Source organism: Cetorhinus maximus, chromosome 11 (genome assembly GCF_964194155.1).
Source record: "Cetorhinus maximus chromosome 11, sCetMax3.hap1.1, whole genome shotgun sequence".
NCBI classification, from domain to species: domain Eukaryota; kingdom Metazoa; phylum Chordata; class Chondrichthyes; order Lamniformes; family Cetorhinidae; genus Cetorhinus; species Cetorhinus maximus.
The window spans coordinates 29,629,619-29,652,760 of NC_135889.1; the positions used below are offsets into that span (position 1 = coordinate 29,629,619).

The 23,142-nt window shown below is 44.9% G+C and overlaps 1 protein-coding gene across 1 annotated transcript in view; it reads right to left on the reverse strand.

Moving 5' to 3' along the window:
• unc80 (unc-80 homolog (C. elegans)) overlaps window positions 1-23,142 on the reverse strand; it is a 535,199-nt gene that overhangs the window by 469,200 nt on the left and 42,857 nt on the right. Inside the window, exons 4-7 of the mRNA XM_078551715.1 lie at window positions 22,476-22,789; window positions 20,063-20,186; window positions 5,120-5,190; window positions 2,248-2,378 (exon numbers count right to left, since the gene is read on the reverse strand). Of these exons, the coding sequence (XP_078407841.1) occupies window positions 2,248-2,378; window positions 5,120-5,190; window positions 20,063-20,186; window positions 22,476-22,789 (640 nt within the window). The remainder of the gene's footprint in view (window positions 1-2,247; window positions 2,379-5,119; window positions 5,191-20,062; window positions 20,187-22,475; window positions 22,790-23,142) is intronic.

Sequence of the window (23,142 nt, forward strand, 5' to 3'; positions counted from 1 at the left end):
ACTTGCAGCGAGATAACAATGAAGCCAAATTTAATTTTCTCTTGCTTTACTTTCATCTTTCCCCTTTCTTTCTTTGTCTTACAGTTTCAATTTTCTGTTTTTTGCTATTTTATGGTTCCAAATCTGGAGCAAAGACGACAGTTCTGATAACATGACCATTTCCATTGTGAGTGAAAACCATTCTCACACAATCATTTCTAAATTATTACTCCTAATGGTCCCTCCTCATCTTCCCGGAACACTCTGCAAGTCTTTGACTTAGTAAGACAAACCACCCTTCTGCTCATGGATGGTGGCTGAGGTTGACAAGAGGGACACTGATGTGCACGATTTAATGGGTAATAGTGGAAAGAAGCAACGGTAATTCCACTGAGTTGGAAAGCAGAGAAAATACATTGAAAGTCATCGGATACATTGTCCATGGATAAAGTGCTCTTTTCTATTGGACAATAGTGAAATTCAGATTTGACTGTGACAAGCTCCCCTGTCCTTTAATCATTTCATTGATTGACCTATCAGCTATCTGTTTCTCTCTCACAAAGTTTGAACAAATGGCTGCACTCTTTTGAGAGCTCAGACATTTGTTTCATTGCTTCAAAGCTTGAACAGATGGCTGAGCTCTTTGAATGATTTCAAAGGCTTTAATGTATTCAGCTTTGGAGGTTTGTTGACACAGCTGTGCAATGGAATCTCATTATGAAAGCTTGGCCGAGCTTCAAACTCACTAATGGATTCAGTTCAGCAGGTGTTGACACGACTGCCAAGTGGACATTGAGTTTACTTATATTGACAGTTTCCTGAGTTTCTAAGAGGATAATGGTTTATTGAAGTGATTTTTGAATGACCGTTTAATTTTGACAGTCTTATCACTTCTTAATTGGATCATGGTTTTTCAAAATTATTCTTGAATGGCTGCTTATTTTGACAGAATTATGAGCATCTCAAACACCTCCCAATGTTATTATAGGGCCCATGTGAAGAAAACAGATTGTCAATAGAGAATTAAGCCTGAATTAGCAATCCAGGTTGCTGCGCCTGCGCAAGGCCTTATAGAAGACCATGAAGTGCCACCATTGCTTTTGGTCTGTAACAGGCTGTTGAGTGACTGGGGAGTAAGCAAGACTATAACTGAAGGTTATAAGTGTAAATTTACCAACTGAGCTTGGGGCAGAACTCTTAGATAATTTGTCACTAGCAGATCTAGAACTACAATTATGCAACATGTTTTAAAACAAATGATTGACCTAAACATCATGGTCCGACCTTCCAATTAATGTCAAATAGCTATAATGTCAATAGCTTGTCAGTGTGACCACCTGAAATCTTGCCACCTTTGAAAATATTCTTCCATTGAGGATAAATGCAGGTCTCATCCCTGATGGTCCGTGAATCCCACCTGTCTGCATGATCTTCCCAGAAACAGCCAATTAAGAGGTTGTCTCCAGGACCCCCATCCAATTAAAGATGGCAGGCAAGTTCCTGAGGCTGAAGACCTAATCAGAGGGTCTGCAGCTTTGGAAGGCCAGCAGCTCCACCAGGAGATGTGGGCACTGTTCAGCAAGGAGAGACTGAGGGTGCCTCAAAATAGAGGCATGCATCAAAATTACAATTGAAGAGGGCTGAAACTGGCAGCACTCTTGAAGTGAAGGGGGAACCCCTCTGGAGGAATTGTTTGGGCCGCAGGTGCAGCCTTTCCTGCTTGCGGACCCATCATAGGGGTATGGAGCCTTCAGCTCCAATGGTCCGCAACCAATCGGGGCAGCGAAAAGCTGTCCCATTTCAGAACCATTCAAGAAAAAAAAAATACACCCCACAGCCTCCTGCCGGGCGACCATCTCCATAGAGCTATCACTCAGTGGGAGGCTGCACTCCGGGAAGATCACAGCAGGACCTTCCACATTCCATTCAATAGACTCTTTGTTAGTAAGTATTTGCTACCTGCTGCTGTCGGGCATTTTGCCACTTCCGTACTTCGCCCACCCAAAAGATGCAAATGTGTCGACCCACTGACCCAACGCTCTCATGTCCAGATTGCTTCAAACCCACTTCGGTGGGACTTAGAAGATTCCGCCCAATATAAGCCAATGAAGGATGTGGGTTAACAGAAAAATAAGTGCAGAAAAAGCTGCTTCAACTCTGAGTACAAAATCTTTACTATTTATTCTGTCAGTTAAACCATGGAATATCAACTAATTTTCACAAGACAATGCAATTACTTACTAACATTAAATTGAAAAGCAGCAATACCTGGAGTTAGTGGTTCCTTTGTCCTGGGAGGCACCTGCTGCTTCAAACGAATTTCTTTGATGGCAGCTCTGCATTCTGATCTCTGGAGGTACAGAGTCTAGCTGAACAGTTTCACAAACCACCTGAAAACCCTTTGAATCATTTGAGTAAATGAATTAACTTTTAAATGATTATGCTGGCATGTTCATACCTAATTCAAAGCAATGAGATTATTTTCAAGATACATCACAATAACCATTGTGGCCTTTATGGTTCAGTAGGTAGTGCCCCTGCCTCTAAGTCAGAAGTCCTGGGTTCAAGTCCCACACCAGGAATTGCTGGTCATGGAAGAAGTGTTCATGTTGTGGTTCAAGCAAGTTGGTAATCAGCCTACTAATCCTTTCAACACTTCCCCACTACTGCCCATAGGGAAACAAATGTGTGAAGATTTGAAACAAACAATAATGACTAATTTGCATTTACATCACTAGCTGCTAAGCGCAATGTTAAATGTATTTCTTTTTCACACAAACTATTGAAAAAAGACAACACAATGGCATAGACACCAGAGCTCCAACACATTGCTCACAACTGGTAAGGTGCACCTTTGCAAGTTGAACTGAGTTCTGATATTGAGGGTGTGCTGAGTTGCAGAAAAGTGTTTGAAAGTATGTGCTATTCCCTTCCACAAAGAAATCTTTATGCAACTATTTCCAGTAATGAATGCATTGTCATGATTCGGTTTGTTTTTCTACAAGGAATCCTGCATAGTGTAAGCCCAAGATCTTGCTGCACACTCAGTTTAACCTTGATGTTGAGAAAGCTTTTAGAAATTAAAATTTGGCACACAATTAATAGGCACTTGGATAAATGCGGATTAATTAAGGAAAATCAGCACAGATTTGTTAAGGGAAAATCATGTTTAACTAACTTGCTTGGGTTTTTTGATGAGATAACAGAGAGGGTTGATGGGAGTAATGCACTGATGTGGCATATATGGAGTTTTAAAAGGCATCTGATAAAGTGCCACATAACAGCATAGGTTAGGGTTCATGGAATAAAAGTGACAGTCACAGCATGGATAAAAAATTGACTGAGGTGGCAAAAAAAGAGTAGTGAATGACTGTTTTTCAGATTGGAGAAAGGTATTTGGTGTTAGGATCCCTGCTTTTCTTGATCTATATGCATGATGCAGATTTGGATGTACAGAGCACAATTTCAAAAATTGTAAATAACACAAAACTTGGAAGCATTGTGAATTGTGAGGAGAATAGTGATAAACTTCAAGAGGATATAGACAGGCTGGTGGAATGAGCGCCAATTGGCAGGTGAAATTTAATGCAAAGAAGGGATTCATTTTGGTAGGAAGAACAAAGAGAGATAATGCAATAAAAGGTACAATTCTTAAGAGAGAGCAGGAGCAGAAGGACTTGGGTGTATGTGTGCACAAATCAATGAAGGTGGCAGGGCAAGTTGAGGAAGTGGTTAATAAAGCAGATATGATCCTGGGTTTTATATTTAGGGGCATAGAGTATAAAAGCAAGGAAGTTATGATAAACCAGTATAAAACACTGGTTCAGCCTCAACTGAAATACTCTGTCCAATTCTGGGCACCGCACTTCAGGCAAGATGTGAAGGCATTAGACAGGCTGCAGAAAAGATTCATGTGCATGATCCCAGGGATGAGGAACTTCAGTTACATGGATAGATTGGAGAGGCTGGAGCTGTTCTTGCAGGAGAAGATTCAGAGGAGATTTGATAGAAGTGTTCAAAATCATGAGGGTCTGGATAGAGTAGACAGGGAGAAAGTGTTCCTATTGGTGGAAGGATCGAGAATAAGAGGGCACAGATTAAAGGTGATTGGCAAAAGAAGCAATGGCGACATGAGGCAAAACTTTATAAAACAGCAAGTGGTTAGGTTCTGGAATGCACTGCCTGAGAGTGTGGTGGAGGCCGTTTCAATCGAAGCCTTCCAAATAGAATTGGATAATTGTTTGTACAATAATTAATTGTTTGGGGGAAAGGTGGGTGAGAGTGACTATGTGAGTTTCCCTTGCAAAGAGCTGGCATGGACACGATGGGCCAAAAGCCTTCCGTCTGTGCTGTAAACATTATATGACTTCCTCTATTCAAACTAAAGTACCATCTATCAAGTTTTTATAACAATTCAACATGCCTAACCAGTATCAGCACAGTCGATACTAGAATGAATGAAAATAGTACTGGGGCTGAATTTTGTAAAGGATTCTCCCTCTCCAGCTCTGTAACTTTGGCAGGGTTTCCACCAAACACGCATCAAAGTTACAGCAGTGAAGTGGAAAAACTGAGGAAATTCACCTCTAATATTTATTTTGTGCTCTTTATATTGTGATTGTGCTTTAAACCCACTTCCCTATACACATCATCCATGTTCGCAAAGCCTAGTCAAAGGAATGCACCTTGTAAAATTGAGAGTGGCCAGCCTTCCCACTGCAGATGTATCCACACCATAGGGAATTGGTTAGCTGATTTCCCTGGACTCTCAGAATCAGGGCTATATATATATTTTTTTTTCAATTTAGCAAACTTGATGAATATGCCACTAAACACCAAATGTAACCCAAAGCAAATTATTACCGCAATTTATTTGCTCTGCATTAGTATTTTTTTGTGTGATGGGTATACATAGGTATGGGAAATACGTTAACATAACTTGTGTACATAGTCAAGAAAGTTAAAGAATTATCCAGAAAATGAAAAAAGCTGCACAATTAAATATGAGTTAATGTGAGTTAAGATACAGATCATCGTAATCTCACTGAATGGCAGTATAGGCTTGAGAAACTGAATGGTGCACTCTTGTCCTAAATGATATAAAAGCAGTAGTAAACAAAACATAGTTAAATAACTGAACACTCACGGTTGTTCCAGCTTTATCAGAATCACAAGATGTTCCTCTGTTGTTTAAGGGTGAAGTTCTCTTAGCTAGAAAGGAAAAGTCATAATTCACCAGCAAGGGTTCAGATTTTCCACTGTTGCTTACCCATTCGAAGGGTGTAAATTGTGCAGAAAGCAGCAGAAACAGGGCAGAATTTCTGTCCTGCTAAAACTCTGGCAATTTTAGTCACTTGTGTGTGGAGCCTAGCATTGTAGGAACTGCCACGTCAAATAGGTGCTTTATTTAAAAAGTCATTTAAGGTGGAAGGGCTTCCTGCCCACTATTTCCAAATATATGGACATTCCTTTAACACCTAGCATTGCTAAGTAATCAGTTGCAACAATAGTCAATATAAAAACTACTGGTGAATGCATTGGCTCTATTATTTCAGTGACTTTCAACATTTTTTTGCAAACAAAAGGGTTTTGTGTTTTATTTCCGCCATCAATTAAGTTTACATTTGTGCCAATTGTTCATCCTTTTTTAAACTGCACCTCCATGCAATACTAATAGAACTATGGCTCATCACAAAGCAAATATAGTATGTATACCTCTTTAACCTCCTCAAATTTCAGTTCTGGTAACAACTGACATGCTTTGGCAATGGCATCATCAACTACTTCACTTCTAGAAAACTCCATCTGGTCAAGAGCAGAATGAAGCCGATCGGGATCACTGTGAAGCAGGTCAGGATTACTGTGAATCATGTTGCGAATAGAGTGAAGTAAACAGGGATCAATGTGAAGCTGGTCCGGATCACTGAAGCAAGCTGGGATCACTATAAAGCAGGTCAGGATCATTGTGAAGCAGGTCAGGAGCAGAGAGATGCAAGTCAGGATCACTGAAGTGATGGGGGAAAAAAAATCAAACTGGCATCACAGGAAGGCTGTGAGTTTATTGGTTGGTGAGTACTGTAGCTTTGTTTCCCTTTTTCTAAAGTTAGGGAGTTAGTCGAAGGAGTTGGGAAATAAAAAGTATCAATTTTGGGGAAATAATAAGGGTTCAGTAAAACATTTCAGTTAATCTCCCTATATTTAACTGACACCAGCACAACAGTGGCGTTGTGGTATTGTCACTGGACTAGTATTCCAGAGATCCAGGCTGTGGGGATTTGGGTTTGAATCTCACCACGGTAGATGGTGAAATTTGAATTCAATAAAAATCTGGAAATAAAAGTCTGGTGATGACCATAAAACTATTGCTGATTGTTGTAAAAACCCATCTGGTTCACTAATGTCCTTTAGGGAAGGAAATCTGCCGTCCTTACCCGGTCTGGCCTACATATGACTCTAGACCCACAGCAATGTGGTTGACTCTTAAAAATGTCCTCTGAACAAGGGCAATTAGGGATGGGCAATAAATGCTGGCCTAGCCAGCAACGTCCACATCCCATGCACGAATTATAAAAAAGTGAGTAGCTGGTGAGTCTTTTTTTTAAACAAGTAAGTTTTATTCTCTAATAGATGGAGGAATGGCAGGGCAGCTCCGACTCTTGGGGTGGAATCTTCCATTCTGGAGACTAAATCTGTTGGCAGGAGCAGAAGTCAGAGTGACATCCGCTGGAGACTGGGGCAGCTGAACACATGAGATCTTGCGCTGTTCAGCTCATTAATTATGCATCTGCAAAGAGCATGGTCGAATCTCGTGGTGGGACGGGCAAGAAGTAGCTTACCCCGCCGTTACCTCATAGGCTCCAACACCCAGGCGCCATATTTAAACAACATCTGGACAGCCAACTACTCTTCCACTCTGCTCCTCAACTCCCTCAAGTCCTGTCTTGTTCTCAGCCCTACCGAGCCCAGCCTTGGGGCAGCTTGTGCTACATACAGCCAATATCTTTCAGTGATGGTGTGAAAGGAAGGCAAAAGCAGCGTCTACTGACCTCAAAGTCGAGGATGAAGTCTACCTCACTTGGTACATGCCACTAATGCACAGCTGTGAAAGTGAATGTTCTAAATTCCCGCTAGCGGGGCGCTTAATTTAGAGGGTGAACAAAATTCCGGTTTGTTGGCCTTTTAAGGAGCATCCATGAGATGCAAATGGAGTTCCCAACATACCACTGTGGGTCACTTGGCCTGCCTTTAAGCTGCCATGAAAGCCAGGAGAACAAGATTCCCAACTAATTTGCTGCCATCAGGAAACTGATTTGTGGCCTCCCACCAAATCTTGCTTCCCTGCCCACCACGATTCCACTGCTGGTAGAAGTAGAAGATTCCTCCCCTAGAGTGCACATCCTGTTCCATATGGGAACTCCAGGATGTGTCCTGTGCCCTTGATAACCATATGTGCAGGGAGTGTTGTCAGCTGAAGCAGCTAAAGCTCTGGGTTTCAGATCTTGAGTAGCAACTGATGGCACTGCGGCGCATTCGTGAGGTTGAGAGTTTCATGGATAGCATCGTTTATAGATGTGATCAGCTCATAGCTTAAGAGTATACAGGGAGAGAGGAAATGCATGACCACCAGGCAGTCAAGAAGAAACAGACAGATAGTCCAGGAGTCCCCCGAGTGCATCTCACTCTCCAACCAGTATTTAGTTCTGAATACTGATGAAAGTGCTGGTTCATCTAGGAGTGAAGCCAGGGCCAAGTCCATGGCACCACAGCTTGCTCAGCTATACAGGGGGACAGGAAGAAGACTGGAAAATCAATAGTGATAGGAGATTCAATAGTTAAAGAAATGAACAGACATTTCTGCAGCCCAAGCTGCATGTTGCCTCCTTGGTGCCAAATTCAAGATGTCCTACGTAGCTACAGAGGAGTTTGAGGGAGGAGGGTGAACATCCAGTGGTCATGCTTCATAATGGTACCAATAACATAGGTAAAAAGAAGAATATGGTCCTGAGGTGAAAATTTAGGGAGCTAGGTAGGAAATTAGCAAGCAGGACCTCAAAAATAGTAATTTCCAAATTACTCCTGGTACCATGTGTGCGTATAAAAATAGGAGGATAAAGCTGATGAATGTGTGGCTGGAAGGTTAGTACAAGGGGGAGAAATTTAGATTCCTGGGACATTGGGATCAGTTCTGGGAGAGATGGGACCTCTAGAGGACAGAAAAGTTGCAACTAAACAGAGCCAGGGCCAATTTTCTTCTGGGGCGATTTTCTAGTACTATCGGGGAGGGTTTAAATGAACTTGGCAGGAGTGTGGGAACCATGAGATAATACTAGAGAGGAATACTAAGGTGTGCAGAATATTAGGAGAGACAGGAAGCACTAGAGTAGGAAATAGTAAGATGTTAGATGGGTTCAGCATAAGAGGAAAAGTAACAAAGTCTTAATTAGGGTTACGATGCATGTGAATATGGACAGTGTTATAAATAAGATTGGTGAGTTGCAGGTGCGGATAGCCACATGGGGCAGAATTTTGCCCTCGGATGACGGGCGGGCCCCACCGGCTTGGCGGCGGACGGGCAGCTGACCCCCGCCACTGAAACGGGGCCTGCCGCCATTTTAAGTGGGCTGGCCAATTAAGGCCCGCCCATCGGCATCCCCAACAGGAAGCACTTCCCCAGCTGTCAAAGAGCGCTCTTTCGCGTGCATGCACTTCTCCCTGAGGCAAAGTCCTGTCTCAGGGAGAATATTGACAGTGGAAAAAACTTTAAAAATAGAAACATTAAAAAATTAACGTCCCCCTCATGTGACAATGTCACACGAGATGGGACATGTTAAAAAATAACACAAACTTTGTTATTTTTGTACAAAACGGACATGAAACTTCATCCCGCCAACGGATGAAGTTTCATGAACATTCAGAAGCCTGCTGGGGCTCCTGGCCTGCCCGGCAGCCTTATGGTTGGCCGGGTAGGTCTTAAAATATTTAACTAGCCTGTCAATGGCCTCAATTGGCCATTGACAGGTCGGTGGGCGGACAGCTGATTTCGCTGTCCGCCCGCCTTCCTAAAAATTTAAATGGCCCGGGATGACGTCGGGGATTCTTCCCAATGTCATCCCGTGTCATTTTCTCCTTGGCGACTAGGCCTCACCCCCAAATCGCCGAGGGGAAAATCCTGGCCATGATGTTGTATCGATAATGGGGGCCTGGCTCAAAGAAGGGCAGGACTGGGTATTAAATTTTCCTGGTTACAATGTTTATAGAAAAGGAGGAAGGGTGGCAGTATTGATTAAGGAGAACATTGCAGTGAGAGAGAGAGAGAAAGAGAGGATGTCCCAGAGGGGTCAAGGGCAGAATCTATTTGGCTAAAGCTAAGGGACAAAAAAGGTGCAATTGTATTGCTTGGTTTAGTCTATAGGCAAGCAACTAGTGGCAACATTGTGGAGGAACAAATTTGCAAGGAATTTACAGAGAAGTGCCAGAATTATGGAATAATTATCCAAATATAGATGGAGATATTAATATAAACAGAAGAGAGGGGCACAAGTTCCCAGAGGGAATTCAGGAGAATTTTCTACAGCATTATTTTTCCAGCCCAAGTAGGGCAAATATCAGTAGAGGAACATTAAGGGGACAGTGATCATTGTAATTAACTGGAGGAAAGTCAACTTCAATTCAACTGGCCCAAATAAATGGGAATCAAAGGCTGGCAGGCAAAATTAACTAAAAAATGGGCTGCCTTTAAAGAGATAGTGCAAATCTGGGACGATTCCTCCCCTTGACTGTACCCAGGCTAAGTGCGGGAGTGAGCAGGAAAAGTGACGTTTTATCCGCCGGCTGCAATGTCGGCTTCTTATACCGTATCACCCCAATCCCATGACATTAATTATGTATTCCTGGGAAATAAACCATTTCAAAGGAGGACAGGCTGTCATTCGCTTGCCATGCCATCACCTCGCCGCTTCATTATGCCAGGCGCCATATTTAATGTGCAGCTCCGTGCGCAACTCTAAGTGCTTCCAGTCCATGACTGCTGCACGGAAGACATGGCCCCAAAAGACAAAAAGCAGCAGCCCCCAGGTTTAATGAAACATCCCCCAAGCGCCTTTTGGACACAGTGGAAGCCCACCATGATGTCCTCTACCCCTGCTCTGGCCACAGGATGGGCAGCTACATTACCAATCCAGGATAGGAGGCAGTGGCAGCAGTGATCAGCACTAAGATCCTGCAAAAGAGGACAGACACCCAGTGCCACAAGAGGATGAATGTTCTCCTTCATTCTGCCAGGTTAAGTCACTCTTCCCATCACTCTCAACTCTCACACTCTCACACCATCACACATCCACAGGGACCTCACTCACTGCCAGTTCAAGAGACATCACCATTCACTCTCTCACACATACCTTCATCGCCCTCATCCCGTCATGGGACCGCTCACCATGACATGGCATATTTATCATCTGGACTGGCAGGTGCCCTGCTTACACTTGTTCCATCTCTATTCATGCAGGGAAGCAGGCACACAAGAGGGAGAGGCCGTAGACTGGTGGAGGAATGCCTGAAATCAAGGTTCTTACGGACTTTGAAAACAGAGCCATGAAGCTCGCCGGCAAGGATCTGGACCAGTCCTGTGTTGATGGTGAGGTCAGCGCTGCTCTACCAAGTGAGGATCCAGCAGTGCAACATCCGTCAGACAACCATGCTGCAAGTGAAGTGTCCTTTTTCACAGGCCACTGCCATGCACTAATTATCTCCCCTTGGAGGCACATCTGGGAAACAGCTGAAGGAAGCCCACAATCCAGGGCCTCCAATCAAGCCCCGAAGAAACGTCTGAAGAGGAATCTGGATGCACCCTCATTGAAGTCCTGTTACAGCGTTCATCCACACCCTCCACCAGCGCAGAGATACATACCTCAGTGGGACCTAGCTTTAGAGTAGCCTCGAGATCAAAAACTGGTGAGCACGTTGCACTTTCTGATCTACAGCAAGGGCGGCAGGGACTTCTCACGTGTCCAGCACTCAGAAAGCTGTGGAGGCCAGAAATTTGCTGAGTCTGAGTCGGATGACGAGCCTCTGGACTCGGTCATGTCTCAGTTGCCAGAGCTGCAAAGGCAAGCTAGGGAACATCAGGAAGGGCTGTCCGCTACACTCCTCAGGTCGCAAGGCACGATGGAGGATTCTGCCCGCCTTCACTCTGAGATGATAGCGCTGGCATGCCAAAGCACCAAGGTTAACACTGTTGGGTGGCGGCTGCCATGGAGACCTTGGTCCAGGATGTCGCTCCTGCACTGCTGCACGGGCTGAATTTCATCGCTGACGCCATAGTTGGCCTCCAACAGTGTGTATGCGATAGGGGTGCCAGGCAGCTCGATCTCACTCCAGCTACCCCTTCTCCTCAAGGAGTCAGCCGAGGGCCCTTGGGCACCCGTAGAGAGGAGGATCAGCAGGTGCACACCCCGGAGCCATCCATCCAGGTGACTCAGAGTGTCCGGCCCAGCTGACTCCCCACTTCCTGTGACCCCAGCAGCTCCAGCTCCACAGGTCGAGGAGGGTGCCATTGCCATACAGCAGGACCCGGAATGCAGACTGGGACCCTCCAAGTCTTGGTCCACCAGAGGAGGCCCGCAAAGGTCATTACAGACAGGGTGTAGCAGTCAGCAGGCTGCCTCCACTTCTGCTATGGATATCTGGAGTGCACCAAGATGTAGCGACAGGGTTAGGAAGGTTAAGAAGATGTAGTTGCACAGCATGGACACGGGTATTAATCATTTGTAATAATGTTCACTATTGTAAATAAACTCCCAAGAATGTCTCCCTGCCTATGGCTTCTTGTTCTGATGAGCAGTGTTCATGTCACTCAGATGTGAAATTTTCTGCACAAGATAAAAGCTGGTGTCTCAGTCCAGGGCCTCTTCCCTTCACTTTATGCAGCCTTCAGATCAAAGTGATGATCTGACCTCTCATTCCCTGGACACATTACTGATGCCTGCACCTCGATGATGTTTGTCATTGCTGATAGAATGTTGTAGGCAGGCGTCACAGAGTTCCATCGTTCTCTCTGTGTGCTCTCAGCACCTTTGAGGTGGAGCTGGTCCCCATCTCGTCAGCATCTATGACCAGTGATGCTGTGCTCCTGAAGGGCTCAGGCACTGAAGGTGGACAAAGGACCAGGTGCTTTTAAAGTTTAATGGTTGCGTCTCCAGGATATGACCCTGATCTCAGAGTGCAAGCGAGCTGCCCTCAGCCAGACAGTAGTCAGACATTCTCAGAGGCTATGTGAAGATCCATAGAGTGTCCTCACTGCATACTGTCATCATCCTCCTGCAATCGAGTGACTATTAGGGCCTCCACTGCAAACCATGACAGGAGCATTATCACAGAGGGTATCTGTGCTGCTATAAGCCAGACTAGAGTCAAACGTTAATAGATGCAATGTGAGGGTCTATGGTGTCCCCTCATTGCAGGTCGTCATCATCCCTCACAAATCTAGCAGCTATGAGGGATTCCCGAGCATACCTGCCTCGTCCAACCAATGCAAAGGCCTCATCGCTGCCTTTGAGGACCTCCTCATCCTCATCAACGTCCTCCTCATCGTGTGGAGCGTGCAGCTCCTCCATCTTCTCCTCGGAAAGCTTCTCTCCCCATTGCAGCACCAGGTGGTGAAGGGCGCAGCAGGCAATGACAATGCGTGACACCCTCTGTGAACGCTATTGCAGGGCTCCACCAGACCAGTTCAGGCACGGGAACCTCATTTTCAGCATCCCGATGGTTTGCTCCACCAAGTGCGAGTTGCAACATGAGCCTCGTTGTGCTGTCGCTCTGCCATCGCATGGGTGTCATCAGCCACGTCCTCTGCAGGTAGCCCTTGTCCCCGAGGAGCCATGTCTGCAGCCTCTGTGGACCCTGGAAGACGTCAGGCATTTGTGACTGACTGAGAATGTAGGAGTCATGGACACTCCCTGGAAACCGTACACAGGCCTGCAGGATGCCTTTGTGATGGTCACACACCAGCGACACCATCAGCGAGTGGAAGCCCTTGCAGTTGACCGCTTGTTGTGACGCAGATCTGAGCGCCATGTGAGGGCACCCTGCACCTATGGGAAACCCGAGATCTGGGCAAATCCCATCGCTCTTGCATCCTGGCTTTCCTGATCCCAGGTGAAATGCACAAAGTTGTATGCCCTCGCGAAGCTGGCATCCATGACTTCATGGGTGAATTTGTGGGGTAGAGGCTTGTGGTATCCTACAGAGGTGACCTATGGAGCCCTGAAAGGAGCCGCTGGTGTAAAAACTGAGTGCCATGGTCACTTTCACAGCCACAGGCAGTGGATGCCCTCCATGCCCCCATGGTGCCAAATCCTGCAGCAGCTGGCAGATGTGACTGACCAGTTCCCTTGACACCTGTAGACTTAGGCTACACTGGTTCTCGGTCATCTGCAGGAATGAAAGACGGCGTCTACAGACCTGGGGTTTAGCTAGACGACATCCAGCGACGGCTAGCTGTGGCTCTTTGGCAGCGTATGTGGGAGCCCCAGCCATCCTTCCTGAGGGTGCTGCTCCTCCCTTTGCGTGGCCAGGCACCTCTGTTGCTCTCTACCCTGTTGTCTTCATGAGGCATACAGCTAGGTAACCAGGCTCCATGCTCCTGATGTACTCCTCCTGCAGGATCAGAGAGAGATACACGTGGGTTAGCTTGCGTGTCCTAAGAGCCTCTCTTGATTAAGACTGAAGGCCACTTAATGCATCCCAGACATTACTGGCCACCACTTCAATGGCCAGAATTTAGAGCGCTGCATGGCTGCCTGAAACACCACCCTCCTCTGCTCCACTCCACCTGACCAATTGAAGGCAGCTTTGCTCCATTGCTCTCAGCTCAGGCGCATGCATTCTCCTAACTCACACTGCAAGGCTGCTGTTAGCTTGAGCCATGGGGGAGACTGGTCCAAATCGGAATGATGACTTTGCAAGGGACTGTGAGTGCCTCCACCAGTGACTGTTCCATGCCAGCTTTAGCGAGGAAATTGTACAACGTGCCCAGTCATCCAACTGTTCTGCAGTCCACTAAAACGTTCATTAGTTTGCAGTCTGTGCCCTAGGAGTGAGAAAAGCTCTGGAGAACTTGGTGGCATTTTTTTGCCTGTGTTGCTTGAGTCGGCAGGTAAGCTAGAGTCTCAACTCCACAAATGTCAATGTGGCTGTGTCTGAACTGTCTCAGCTGCAGAGGAATGGTCACTTTATACAAGGTTTCCTTAATGTGTGGCCGCTTTCCTCCCCCTACTCTGCACGTGGTTGTGCACTACCTTCAACTGCAGGGCAAGCCTTGCCCCACCCCCAAGTCACCTCAACTGCAGGGCAATCCTTGCTCCCCCCACCCACCCACAACTTCCCTCAACCGCAGGGCTGCCCTTGCCCCCCCCCCCCATCCAACGCGCCTCAACCGCAGGGCAGCCCTTGCACTACCCCTGCAAGTCGCCTCAACCCTGAAGTCCAACAGGTGAACCTCGCAAGTGCTGCACATCATCACCATGTACTCATCTCCGAATTCTCCCGAAGTGTAGCCCACCAAGTGCACAATATTTACATGCCATTGTGAAACACATCGGTGTGCAATCATGCTGACATGGGCAGATGATTCCATCAGGCTGGCCTTATAATGATATGCAGATGTACTACAATGAGGTTCCGGACGTCGGACGTCGGAAAATGCGGCCTGCCAACAACGGCTGGGTGGACGATCAAAAACTGGTTTCAGGATGTAGTGAAACTGATTTTTGGCCTTCTCACCATATTGTCCGCTCACGCCGCCGAATACGCCTGATGCCAGTGGGCATGGAAAATTCCATGAGAAGTATATTCCCACGAAAGAGGAAGGTAGGGCAAACAAATCCAGAGCTCCCTGGATGATGAAAGAGATAGAGATTAAAATGAAAAAGAAAAAGTGTACTTATGACAGGTGTCTGATGGATAATACAACTGAGACCCAGGCTGAATATAGAAAGTTCAGAGGGGAATTGAAAAAGCAAATAAGAGAAGCAAAGAGAGGGTATAAGAACACACTGGCAGTTAACATAAAAGGGAATCCAAAAATCTTCTATAAGCAAATAAATTGTAAAACGGTGGTAAAGGAGGAGTGAGGCCAGTCATGGACCAAAAAAGGGATTGTTTGGTTATTTTTCAGACTGGAGGAAGGTTTATAGCAGGGTTCCCCAGGGGTCAGTGTTAGAATCCTTGGTCTTCCTGTATCTATGAACGACCTAGACTTTGGTGTACAGGGCACAGTTCAATAGGGCACAGACAGATCGGTGGATCATACATGGAGGCGGGGGGCTTGGCTGAGGTATTAAATAAATACTTTGCATCTGTCTTTACCAAAGAAGCAGATGCTGCCCAGCTCATCACAGTACCTTGACAGTGCAGAAGGAAGCCATTTGGCCCATCGAGTCTGCACTGTCTCTCAGAAAGAACATTCCACCTAGCTCTACTCCCCCGCCTTACCCCATAACTTTGCCCATTCTCTCATTTCAGGTAGCAATCCAATTCCCTTTTGAATACCTCCAGCGAGCCTGCCTCCACCAGCCTTTCAGGAAGTTTGTTCCAGGCTCCAACCACCCTCTGGGTGAAAAAACTTTTCCTCACATCACATATACTCCTTTTGCCAATTATTTTGAATTTGTGCCCTCTAGTTCTTGATGTTCCCTTGTCCATACCCCTCAGGATCTTGAATATCTCTATCAAGTCTCCTCTCAGCCATCTTTTCTCCAGGGAAAAGAGTCCCAACCTCTCCAATCTATCCTCATAGCTACAGTTCTTTACCCCTGGAATCATTCTTAGTGAAAGAGGAAATAGTTCTGACACTTGAAGGGTTTAAAATTGATAAGGAGAAGGTATTGGATATGCTGCCTATACTTCAAGTTAATAAGGACCAGATGTGATACATCCAAGGATATTGACGGAAGTAAGAGCAGAAATTGCATAGGCATTAGCCGTAATTTTCCAATCTTCCTCAGACTCAGGGGTGGTGTCAGAGGACTGGACAATTGCAAATATCAAACCCTGTTAAAGAAAGATAAGCTCAGCAATTACATGTCAGTCTCAGGGTAGTGCCCTAGGCACAACTATCTTCAGCTGCTTCATCAATGACCTTCCTTCCATCATAAGGTCAGAAGTGGGGATGTTCGCTGATGATTGAACAATGTTCAGCACCATTCGCAACTCCTCAGGTACTTAAGCTGTCCATGTCCAAATACAGCAAGACCTGGACAATATCCAAGCTTGGGCAGATAAGTGGTAAGTAACATTTGTGCAACAGAAGTGCCAGGCAACGACCATCTCCAACAAGAGAGAATATAACCATTGCCCCTTGACATTCAATGACATTACCATCGCTGTATTCCCCACTATCATTCTGGAGGTTATGAGTGACCAGCAACTGAACTGGACTAGCCATAAAAATACTGTGGCTACAAGAGCAGGTCAGAGGCTAGGAATCCTGTGGCGAATAACTCACCTCCTGACTCCCCAAAGACTGTCCACCATCTACAAGGCAGAAGTCAGGAATGTGATGGAATACTCCCCACTTGCCTGGATGAATGCAGCTCCAACAACACTCAAGAAGCTTGACAACATCAAGGACAAAGCAGCCCGCTTGACTGGCACCCCATCTGCAAACATTCACTCCCTCCACAACCAACACACAGTGGCAGCAGTGAGTACCATGTAGAAGATGCACTGCAGGAACTCAACAAACCTCCTTAGACAGTACCTTCCAAACCTATGACCACTACCATCTAGAAGGACAAGGGCAGCAGACACATGAGAACGCCACCACCTGCAAGTTCCCCTCCAAGCCACACACCATCCTGACTTGGAAATATATTGCTGTTCCTTTACAGTCGCTGGAGCAAAATCCTGGAACTCCCTCCCTAACAGCACTGTGGGTGTACCTACACCACATGGACTGCAGCAGTTCAAGAAGGCAGCTCACCACCACCTTCTCAAGGGCAACTAAGGACGGCAATAAATGCTGGCCTTGCCAGCGATGCCTACATCCCATGAAAGAATAAAAAAAAGTAATCACCGCACCTCCATCACTTGCCCGCCAACATATGTATATCAATCATGACTCAAATCCCACATTCATATGCTTCAACTCATCCTCGGACATGGAGCACTCCTGAAGACTGCACATTCATATCTCACAGTTTGCACATGCTGCCAGATATTCAGTTGTGGCATGTACATTATCCAGATACATTGCAACATACTCACTGACACCCTTTCCTCTCTTCTGCAGGACAGGATGGTTCATAATAAGCAGCAGCAACAGACCAACATGTGGCAGGCATGACTGTATGTGCTGAATCCCATGGAGGAGATATGGTGCTAGGGATAACTGTAGCAGCCATCACTGAAATCATGGAGAGTCGCATCACTGAAACCATCCAGGATAATAGCCTTACACTCATTCTGAAACCCCACATCACCCTTATCCTGCAATCTGATACAATGTACAAGCTGCAGATAGTGTAACCATGAATGTCTTGCATTCCATGACCCCTGTTTTCCCTCACCCCAATCCTCCCCTTGTACATTTATGAATACAGATATGAAAGAGCAATCACCTGGCCAGCCAGTGATGCCTGAGGATGAATGCCTGGAGGAAAAATGGGCCTGTGGGAGTGAAACACTTGTCACTTCATCTGATGCTCACAGCTGCCAACTCAGATATTGACACTGCATGGACTCTAAGGGGTAGCATGGAGGCAGGATCAGCACATGGTGAATCAACAGTGATCAGTGTTCCTGGGAGTGGGTATTCCAATCTGTGGTGCTCCGCTGCAGCTTCCACAACCTGACCATTCTGGCCATTGCCCCGGGCTTCAATGATCAGGAGGAGAAAGGGAGGAGGAAATGGGCACACCCACAGTGCAGACAGGCTGTCCTTCAGCATAACATCAGACTGCTGTTCCCCTAAATGAATCCCCAGAAAACCATTGCTTCAGGATGCCAATGGTGAGCTCTATGTTCCCCACTGCAGCATGGCTTTCACTGTATGAGCACTGTCCTTGTATGGTGGGGTGCTGGAGGGGCTCATCAGCCCTTGTCGCTGAGCAACCATCCTCTGGTTCAACATGGAGGCTCAAAAATGGCTGGAACTGCAGGCTGGTGCAGGATGAAGACATTATAACTGCTGCCAGGATAACAGGCATTCACTAGCATGGTGTTCTGGGTGTGACTGCATGTGCACTTTGAGTGAGCGGTTCCCCTTTGTGGTGTCAGTATGTCTCCAAGCGTGACGGCCACAAAGCCACATGCATGCAGTCAAAGGCTCCCTGCAACGCTCAGAATCTCACTATTCTGGCAAAACTATGTATCCACTCCTTCTGCTTCTCTCTATTTATAGAGAAGTCAACTAAGTCTCCTTCTGGACGTACATTGCCTCTCTATGTCCCAGATGCAGCGATGGAGGGTAAACCAAAATACATTAGCAATGCCACCTGTACTAGCTTGGAAAATTCAGATCCATGGTCACTTTGATGGCCACTGGTAGCGCTTTCCTCACCCTGCTATGAGGTTCCAAGAGGTTATATAGTTCCGTGATACTCTCTTTGATGAAGTGCAGTCACTGAACACACTGCTCCTGGTTTGGGTGCAGGTAGGGGAAATGCTCCCTGAAGACCTGAGCGGGTTAGGCCTCTGAATAAGAGCACTCCTCCTCCTCCCTCTGGAAGCATCTTGTCTTCTTTGCTGCCTCTGGTCCATCTCCCTCTCATGTTACAACCCAAGGGGAACTGCAACTATAACCTCCATCACCGTGATTAAGTAGTGCGTTCAGAGGCCTTTCAGAAACACACAATACCTTTCAAACATCCAAGGCTAGTTCCTGGACTTAACTAACATTCCACAGCTCTTGCAACTACCCAATATTTCCACTAACAGCAGGGGCGGGGCCTGCTCGCCGACGTGTAAAATAACACGCGGTGACGTTGGGAGTTCCCCCAACGTCACTGCGCCCCATTTAAATTTCCAGGAAGGCAGAGGTGCAGCAAAATCAGCTGCGTGCCCACCGACCTGTCAATGGCCAATTGAGGCCATTGAGAGTCAATTAAGTAATTAAAGGACCTGCCTGTCCAACCTTAAGGTTGGCGGGCAGGCCAGGGGCCCCAGCGGGAACTAGAAAAGACATGAAACCTCATCCACGGGTGGGATGAGGTTTCATGTCGGCTTTACAAAATTTAAATAAAGGTTTTGTAAAAATTATGGACATATTCCAACTCATGTGACATTGTCACATGAGGGGACATGTAAGGGAAATTTTATTTATTTTTTATTTTTATTTTTCTATTTTTGTCTTTTTTACATTTAGAGCCGATCTCCCTGAGCACTTAGCCTCAGGGAGATGAGTGCACTCTTTCACGCGCATGCGCGAAAGAGAGCACTCTCAATTTTGGGATTCCCCCCTGCCCGCACAGGGAGCGGATAGCACTTCTGTGCGGATGTCACGCTGGGAGGGCCTTAATTGGCCCGCCCACATAAAATGGCGACGTGCCTCCAATCGGGGGCACCGATCGGAAGCGCACCTGTATGCGCCCGCCCATCAACCACCCCCCCAACGGGGGGAAAATTCAGCCCCTGCTTTTTTTTAAACTCAACCAGCTCCCCTGTTACTGAAATCACCAACACTACGGAGCTGAATTCTGCAGTCTAAAATCCACTGCCAAATACTCAGTTCTAAAATGTATCTATAGCTCAAACTATAGGGTAGGAGATGAGAAAAATATCCAACAATGTGATTATAGATGAAGATGTCACATACAGCAAATACTATTCCCTTTCTTTTTAAAAACTCCATGAAATTGCACAGAAATATTAGTACACAATTGCATTACCCGTTCATATAGAACCCCTTTGTTATTTGAATAGAGGCAATCATTGTTTTATTTTAAATGGGATCCCTCTTATATCAGTGAACAAAGGAATTTTACACAAACATGTTAAGATGCGTAGGGGTCTTTTAGTTATATGCAGTTTTGATGCAAGCGGGAATTTTTAAAATATATCATGTAAATAGCTGTCAATTATTTCTTACCTGTAACGATATTTCTGATTGGTTTCACAAGAGCAGTAAATGCAGGTGCTTCAGGATGCTTGTGCTCCCACATTGGCTGCCAAATCACAAGACCACTCGCCAGGCGAAAGGTAAGATCTGATTCCTAATAAAAAACAATAAAAATAACACATCATTCATGTGAAATAGTGAGTAAATTATTTTCATACAATCAACTGGATTTTATCAAAAAAATTAAAATGCTTAAATCACAATTGTTATTACTTAGTTGATCTTATGGAAATTTAGTTTAACTTTTGACTGTTAATGCAAATATAATCATTTTCATCAATGTCTATTTTCATCCAAATTTTCACAGTGTATGCTTTTTCAATACAGTTGTGCATCACAAGATGGCCCATATTGGATCAGGCCATACGTGCATCAGGCAACTACTATCAGCAAATAACTGATGCACAGATAATTAAAACCAGCTATGAATTCTGCCATTTTACAAGATGACAATCAATGATTCATCTTTATGGATTATTTTTGTTTCAACGTTTCAGGTATGCTCTGTTAATTTTTCCTTTAGTTCAAAATTAGCACTGGAGTGTGTATCCAAAGTTCAATAGGAGTCAATGGCACTGTATGGACCTTTTTTCCTTAATGAGATGTGGGTGTAGCTGGCGAGACCAGCATTTGTTACTCAACCCTAATTGCCCTTGGCTTGCTAGGCCATTTCAGAGAGTCAACCACATTGCAGTTGGTCTGGAGTCACATGTAGGCCAGACCAGGTAAGGATGGCAGATTTCCTAAAGGACATTAGTGAACCAGGTGGATTTTTAATGACAATCAATGGTAGTTTCATGGTCATTACTGGGACAAAGTTTTTCAATTCCAGAGTTACAAATCAAATTTAAATTTCACCAGTTGCTATGGTGGAATTTGAACCCATGTCCCCAGAGCATTGGCTTGGGCCTCTGGATTACTAGTCCAGTGAAAATAACCACAAGGCCATTGTTTCCCCACCACAGCACACTATTCAAACTGAATCTCTGTCTAACGTAGCACAAATTTGTTGGAAAATTGTTATAGTTTTAGAGTCTCTTTATAATTTGGCTACACAGTGCTCCAGTCTCCTCAAACTTAGAATTTTACTATTTTCATGCAGGCTCCAAATTTCAACGGCAAATTGGACTGCTCACAAAAATGAGTTTTCTATGTGACTGGCATAAGTGAGACAGCAGTTTGTTGTGCCACAAACCTGCTAGGCAAATTAAACTGGCACTTATTATACTTTTTAAAGAATCCTTTTTCCTGTGCAACTACAGGAAAGAATATAGTTTACATTACAATTATGTTGGAAGGTATTTAGTAAATCACAGATTAGGCAACATAGCTCATGCTGAACCTCTGCAAGTAGCATGAAAATTTGCTGCAAAATCTTCATATAGGGTTTTTGAATCTTGGTATCATTTGACTATATTGTGTTCCAGTTACTTCTGAAATGCTGCTATGTTTGTAGGTCAATATATGCTTCTTCATAGTCCAAAGAAGCCTAGTATGCAGCACCTTTAAAATATGGTTTCAAGATTTCTCAATAAAGTAAATTCATGTTACGCTGCTTTAATCAGCCAAAGTCATCTTCTACTTGGTAATAAACGTATAGATAAAATGCCATTATGACGTGTAATATATGGCTACAATACCACTAAGACGGCAACAAGCTGAAATTCAAATATTGAATGATAAAAAACCTGCATTACACTAAATTATAGAATCATACACAAAAGAGGAGGGCACTTGGTCCATCATGTCTACACCATCTGTTTGAAAGAGCTATATAATTAGTCCTATTACCTTTCTCTTTCCCTTAGCCTGGTATTTTTTTCCTTTTCAAGTATATATCCAAATCCTTTTGAAAGTCCTTATTGAATCTGCTTCCATAACCCTTTGTGGCAGTGCATTCCAGATCATAACTCACTGTGTAAAAAAAAAACTCACCTTCCCACTGGTTCTTTGCCAATTATCCTCTGGTTACCAACCCATCTTTCCAATGGAAAACTCCTTATTGACTCTATCAAAACATTTTTAAATTTTGAAGAGCTGTTACCTCTCGACCCTTACGTTTTCCTGCTCTATGGAGAACAAACCTCAGTTTCTCTAATCTCTCCAAGCAATAGAAGTCCCTTATCCCTGCTTTGACATTCTTGCTAAACCAACTGAAGCCTAACCAGTGATTTATAAAGGTTTAGTGATTTATAACGATTTAGAGTAAAGCACACTGCACAGATTGCAGTTGAATCACACTAACACCATTATGTGAGCTGCTATCTTAACTTAGCAGTGGAGCAACACTAAGAAGAATTAGCTCAATAAAATATGCTGGTTTTCAAAACAGCCAAAAACGTACATGGTTCAAGAAATTTATGAAATGTATTTATTAATGTACCTTAATTCTGTTGACAAGAGGTGCAAACAAGAAGACAAACAGTTCTACAGTGGCCATTGAATTTGTGAATAGCTTGGGTCTTGTATTCTCCTCCTCTTCTGTGACACTACCTTGTCCAGGCTGGCCTGGGGATCCACGATTCTCCACCTGGTGTACAAACGCACTGCTGCTCCCAGACCAGCTGGACCCCCCTCCTCTTCCAGTGCTGAAGGCAGCTGTGGTCTCATTACTGCATTCAAAAGGAGCATCCAGCAGCATCCAATGCAGTGTGTGAAGAAGCTTGGTCTCTGCAACGCCAAGTTTATCTTGATGGCCTTGTAACATAATAATACACAATTTATATTAACATTTGAGGTAGAATATTTTACAGCAAAGTAAACAGTTCTCTTTTCATGCAACTTTGATGATCTGGGAGCACGCTGGGGGCCAATGAATAGAACATCAGTTGTTAAAGTGCAAATTCTCTTAAAGCTGATTTATATATTGCACATTTTCTGCACTGAAGTTGAACACAGTAGCAAGGAGGTGTGGAGTAGATTTGCTGTAACGGAAGGCAATTGGTACATCCTGTGTTTTATGCCAGACATTTTGTCCTGGTTTGGCATCATGGGTTACTCCTATTAGTATCTCCTATAAATGGTATGCATCTTTAATTGCCCAATGTCTG